This window comes from Rhinoderma darwinii, chromosome 1 (genome assembly GCF_050947455.1).
Source record: "Rhinoderma darwinii isolate aRhiDar2 chromosome 1, aRhiDar2.hap1, whole genome shotgun sequence".
Taxonomy (NCBI): domain Eukaryota; kingdom Metazoa; phylum Chordata; class Amphibia; order Anura; family Rhinodermatidae; genus Rhinoderma; species Rhinoderma darwinii.
In genome coordinates, this window is record NC_134687.1 from 517,407,071 (window position 1) to 517,413,876 (window position 6,806).

The 6,806-nt window shown below is 42.7% G+C and overlaps 1 protein-coding gene across 1 annotated transcript; it reads left to right on the forward strand.

Moving 5' to 3' along the window:
- The first annotated feature begins 3,746 nt into the window (after positions 1-3,746).
- LOC142681517 (ATP-dependent DNA helicase Pif1-like) lies at positions 3,747-5,079 on the forward strand. The gene is made up of 2 exons (XM_075847297.1): positions 3,747-4,203; positions 4,409-5,079. The coding sequence occupies exons 1-2, from the start codon at positions 3,747-3,749 to the stop codon at positions 5,077-5,079; spliced, it is 1,128 nt and encodes a 375-aa protein (XP_075703412.1).
- Positions 5,080-6,806: the final 1,727 nt, after the last annotated feature.

Here is a 6,806-nt window from a genome sequence, read left to right on the forward strand (position 1 = left end):
TTCTATACAGTGAAACGTCTATTGTGGAAGCAAATATAAGATTTAGCACTCCATACATATATATATATAAAGGGAATTTCTAGGAGTTACATTTGGTCTTGTATATGTTCTGGATCCAGAGGCAAAAAGTTAATAGGGGATGTCAGGATTCGTCTCTATTCATTCTAAAATTGATCCGGCATAGCTGCCCCGGTTTTATTAGTAACGGAAGCCATGGCACTAGTCTGTAAAGAGCTTTATAGTGAGCATTATTAATCTGCTATCAATGCTGATGAATTTGTTTTGCTGCTCATACTACGCTCTGACAGTTCAAAAATGTCAATGCTGTCTGGAATGTTTTTGGTTTTTTTACCGGTTACTGTCTTGCATTAAAAAGCTGAATGACTGGGCTTGTGATCTCCGGTTGTACTGTATAATAGACAATAGGGCAGAAAATAATAATTTTTTCTATATAATTTGTTAAGCAGATTCTGCTTTCAAATAGCAACACGGAAAGTCTACGGTCCATGCTGCAGGCTGCTCATAACTCTGCAGTAGGAGACACAGCTGTCTCCTAGGCTCCTGTCTCCAGTACGGGAGCCAGTACTGTAGAATGTAATATGACCCTTCAGTTCTGGCTCCCGTGCTGGAAATGGAAGCCTAGAAGATAGGGCAGACAGCATCCTACAGGACAAACCACGACTTGCCCGTGCTGCTGTTTAGAGGTTGTTTAAATGCTGTGTAGGCTAATTCAATTATATAGAAAAACAAATATCTTGAAGTCTTGCACTATAATAGTATTTCTATATAACTGGAGGTACATACTTAGCAAAATTATTTGCAAAGTTGCGTCCTTTTTTTTAATATTTTGGATGCATTGAAGCAATAAAATAACATGGTTGCAAAGATAGATATAGCATTTGATCTGTCCAGAAAGAAACTCACGATGAACCCATATATTTGTTTATTTTCTTTTAATCACTTGTATTGCATAAAATTCACCCTCATATATGTATTAAATTGGTTCCAACAAGGGGAATCAAAACAATGGGTACAGCTCACAAGGACTATGGTGGGTGATTCTATGCCAGACCTGCTTAGGCTGCAGAAAATGGATAGATCCAGTGGTTATGCCTCTCTCCCCCTATCGTCAGGGATTCTACAATTTGGGATAAACAAAGCACTTGACTGGGGCTTACGTCTTTCCCCGGTCCATTGCCGCCACTACATACATGGGAACTTGATCCGCCTATTAACTTGCTTCCCAGGAGGCAGGTCTAGGGGAGCGTGGCTGCAGTATGCGCAATTATCCAGTGACATTTCTTCGGTTAGTCTGTTGATACAGATTGCTCTGGATATTGACCCATTTGAGTCTTTGTATTTGACCTCCCCACCTTCCCATCTGGTGTCTCTTCTTTACAGACTGCTCTTCGGGGGAAGGTAAGTCATTGCCACCCCTGCCGTTTGTGACTGCTTGGGTGAAGGAGTTGCGGCGATCCTTTTCCTCTGAGAGAAGGTTGAAGGCCTTTGCACTGACACACAAGTCTTGAATATATTGTAAGCTCCAAGAAGAGAATTTAAAGATAATATCTCGCTGGCACAGAACACCTGTTGTCTTCCATAACATTTTCCCAGACTGCTCAGATACATGTTGGTGGTATGGAGTAGAGGTAGGCAATATGTTCCCCATCTGGTGGAACTGCAGTAGGGTAAAACATTTCAGGAACTCAACCAATGGCTTGTATGATAGACTGGTTCACAGATGAGATGGATGTTAGACATGGTCCTTTTGTCCATCCTTCCAGGTAGCATCTCGTTCCAGAAGAAGGAACTATTATTCTTCTTACAAGCTGTGCGTTTGATTGTACTGAGGCATTGGAAGACCCCAGTGACCGCCTCTGCTAGGGAATTGTTAAGATTTATTTGAAGAGATAAGGCGTATAGAAGAGCTGACAGTTTAGGATTCTGGCCTAGAGGACCAATTATTTAAAATATGATAAACATGGATTATTTTAAGGATCTGCTTCATTCAGGGACTGGCTAGAGCTTCATGATTTACATTAGGTGTTTATTTTTCTATTTTTCTCCTTCTACCACACACCCTTCTTTCTTCCGCTTTCCCTCCTATTAGCTGCCCCCTACACTCCTTTGTCTAACGGTGTAATTTTAATGCTTACAAAAGTAAAATGTACGGAGTTCTTTTTTTTTTATTATTATTATTATTATTATTATTATTATTATTATTATTATAATAAACATGGAGTATCTGGAAATTTGTTCATCATGTATTTTTTTCCATTCCCCGCTACTTTATTGATGTACAATTTCCTTGTACCTTTTTACCATAAAAGTTATTAAACAATATTACATGACATTCATTAGGGGTCCCACCCCTGGATAGCACTCACTATATGGTTTAACAGTATCCTCTACATGCTGACAGATGACTGGCCTATCAGTGTGATCTCTCGTGCACGGTTATTCAATAATGAATGTCATTGGTCATAGCTCCCTCTTAACATGTCTTCATGGACTTCCCAGATGGCAGACTCCTTCAACATCTTCCAAACCAATTAATCATTTTCTTACAGCAATGGGACACTGAAAATAAGACATCATGTCATTTAATAGTCTCAAGAGAATTTATTTAATGAGCTAGCGTTAATTCTAAGTCATATAACCATGACAGATGCTCTTTTAAGAGCAACTCCAATTAATAACATGTGTACAGTACAAGGAAGCAGTAAGTGAGATCTTGCCATTCATAATGATCTTAGAACTCTAGTAATTCCTCAATGACATTTGTTACTCTCTTTGTACACTAGCAAAATATTTATCAAAATCGTGCACGTGGTATGATAAATCGGATGCAACCAGCTAGGCACTTTCCTCAGGATTAAGCATCCTCATGACTGGCATACTTTACACCAATACTTTCTGTAAAAAATGGTGCATGTTATTGATAAATTTCCTACATTTTACAATTCTTCTTAGTCATGCCCCTTTTTCTAGACGGTATAAAAAACTGTCAATTTGTGGCAGAATTATTTTTAGTAAATCTTCCCACAGATTTATTTAAAGGACGAGTGTCGCGGAAAAAAAATTTTTTATATCAATTTGCTTTTAGTGTCTTATTAAAAAAATAATAATTTATTTGTGTGTTTGTGTTTTACTTTTTTTTATTTTTTCACTTTTTCTTGTCCATGGGGGCTGCTATTTTTTTTTCCATCTCTGTATGTGTCGATTAATGACACATACAGACATGGAATACGGCACATACAGTCCCATAGTGAATGCGAACGGGGCCCGTTCCATCCACTATGCTGTACGCCGTCTGTGTGGGAACGGCGCATGCGCCGCTCCCACACAGTCCAAATTGAAGGTCTTCGGCCGAGCGACGTCCAGCGCCATTTTCTTGTGGACCGGAAGCCGCGGCCGGACAGTAAGATTACTACTTCCGGTCGCGGCTTCTGGACTTGTGCACTTGGAGCGGAGGGAGCAGACGGAGCGGACGGACCGGAGGGAGTGGCGGCGGCAGGAGCAGGTAAGTTATTTCTGTGTATGTACGTGTTTTACTGTGTGTTTACTACTGTATGTTAACCTACTACACTGTGTGTTAGCTCAAAAATGGCGACACACAGTGTAGGAGGTTTGACCGTTCAATCCCCTCCTTTCTCCTGCCACTAGCCAGGATAAAGGAAGGGGGATTCTGTGAGCTCACTAGAGCGAGTGAGTTTCGGGAATTGCTTCAAGAAACAAGCTATGACATGAGCGCTCTAGAGACTTATCTTGCAACGAATGAACCTCTTTTGGTTGCTGACCAAACGACGGCGTACAATCAGATCTTGGACATGGTTGTGAAAAACACCGGTGGTATTGTCTTCTTGGATGCTCCTGGCGGAACAGGAAAGATGTTTGTCATAAACCTGTTATTGGCAAAGATCCGACAACAATCCAGGATTGCTATGGCTGTTGCTTCCTCAGGCATTGCGGCAACATTGCTTGATGGTGGCAGAACTGCCCATTCAGCGTTCAAATTACCGCTCAACTTGACTCGAGATGCGTCTCCTGTTTGTAACATCAGCAAAGGTACTGGTGTGGCAAATGTCCTGCAAGAATGTTTGATGATTGTCTGGAATGAATACACGATGGCACACAAGTTGGAGCTTGAAGCTCTGGATCGAACTCTGCAGGACTTGCGTGGAAACAATACAGTCATGGGAGGTGTTGTCTTGACAAAAAAGAAATGGGAGGTGTTGTCTTGGTGTTGGCTGGTGAATTCCGTCAGACGTTGCCTATTGTTCCAAAGGGAGATGCCACAGCTGGTGAGTTTGCCAGCAGATTACTCAATGTGGGGAATGCAGGTGTTCAAGTTGACAATGGGACGGATCTGATCAGCTTCCATGATGATTTTGCAAATTTTCCCAAGTCGGTGGAAGAGCTTACAGTGTCTTTTCCAACATCGCCTTCAACTACAGAGATCATGAATGGTTATGTCAACGGGCAATACTGGCTCCAAAGAATGATTCTGTCAACGCCATCAATCAGCAAATTCAAATGACTCTGCCAGGAGAAGAAAAGCTGTACAAGTCCACCGACACAGTTATCAACCCCGATCAGGCGGTGTACTATCCGACAGAATTTCTCAACTCTCTCAAGCTGCCTGGTTTACCTGCCCAGCGATTGATGTTGAAGGTTGGCTCACCTATCATGCTGTTGAGAAACATTGACGCTCCGAAACTTTGCAACGGGACGAGGCTGTGTGTCAAGAAGTTGATGGATAACGTCATCGAGGCCACCATACTAACAGGATGTGCCAAGGGGGAAGTTGTCTTTATTCCTCGCATTCCCCCCACTCCAAATGATGTTCCTTTCGAGTTCCAGCGGCAACAGTTCCCAGTACGCCTAGCCTTCGCAATGACAACTAACAAGGCTCAAGATCAATCCCTGAAAGTGGCAGGAATACACCTTCAAAGTCCGTGTTTTTCCCATGGGCAACTATATGTTGCTTGCTCCAGAGTCGGCACTGGAAAGAATCTCTACATCTTGGCACCGGATCAAAAGACAAAAAACATTGTTTACAAGAAAGCGTTGGAATAGAAACATGCAGTCCTAAATCAACACTATAGAAATCTGTAATGAATATGTTGCTTCATTTAATTTCTTTTATGCTTCCAATAACATTATTTACACTCTCTAGCAATTAAATTCATATTGAGAGGTAGCAATTAAATTCATACTGAGAGGTATTTAAATAGTGAGCTTTTACTCTATCTATACCGTAAGTCAACCTCCCGAGCAACGCCGGGTATAAAAGCTAGTACAGTATAATGCCCCCCATATCAGCCCCCATACAGTATAATGCCCCCATGTCAGCTCCCCATACAGTATAATGCCCCCATATCAGCCCCCCCATACAGTATAATGCCCCAATATCAGCCCCCATACAGTATAATGCCCCCATATCAGCTCCTCATACAGAATAATGCCTCCCATATCAGCTCCCCATACAGTATAATGCCCCCCAATATCAGCCCCCCATACAGTATAATGCCCCCATATCAGCTCCCCATACAGTATAATGCCCCCATATCAGCTCCCCATACAGTATAATGCCCCCCATATCAGCTCCCCATACAGTAGAATGCCCCACATATCAGCCCCCTGAACAGTATAATGCCCCACATATGAGCCCCCCATACAGTATAATGCCCCAATATCATCCCCCATACAGTATAATGCCCCTGCCATATAAGCCCCCATACAGTATAATTCCCCCTCCCCCCGCCATATCAGCTTCCCATACAGTATAATGCCCACATATGTGCATAATAGAAAAATAATAAAATTACTTACCTATTCCCGTTCCCACTCCTGATGTGGGATCCTTCTCCTCCTTTGGTCTGTGCTATGAGTGACTCGGCACAGACTGACGCGATGACGTCACTACATCGCGCCTGTCTGCGTCCATCCGCTCATGGCTCAGTGAATGCTGGAGCAAGGAGCCGTCAGCTCCTTGCTCCAGCATTGAATGGAACTGGGACCTTGGTGAGTGACTCGCGACCCACCAGAGTTTTTCACACAACCCCCCCAGGGGGTTGCGACCCACAGTTTGTAACGTATTGTATTGTGCAGTTTGCGGTGTAATTTAACGGCCCCCCTCTCCACCGCAAACACAGACAGCACAATACAATACATTACGGGCCCGCTCTGCAGCTCTCCTGGAGCCTTCTAGGATCTTCCGCATCGGCTTTTCCACACTGGTTGGATTGCCCCTCAGGTGACGTCACAGTCACATGGTACATTGAGTGTACCATATGTTTGTGACGTCTAAGGAGCCCTGCCTGTAACCAGGAAGTGCCGGCGTCACAGCAGAGATAATTCATTAAATCATTAGCGCGCTGTGTGACAACAGGGGCCCTGTGGGCCCCCCAGGCTTAGGGGCCCGGTTGCAACTGCGACCTCTATAACTATGCCACTGGTTGGAGCCCAGTTACAGATTTAAGTTATGCCTCAATGCAGTTCTCTAAAATATCAGAAAATGACTGTTAGATATAGAGAAGTTTTAAAAAAAATTAGGCATTTTGCTTTATATGTCTGTCTAACCCTTTGTACTTAACAGAACAGCAAATTTAAAAATAGAAAACTCTCAAGACGTAGGTCAGACTAGAGCATAGAATTAATTATACATGCGTTGAATACAATTAGTATTTATGAATTTTAGGTCTCAAAGATAATAATACGTGCACTGATAATATGGGTCTGTATTAAAAAGTGGGGTCAAAACTTGCTCCTAGTGAATACTGCCAGCTGAAATCTTTGCACTG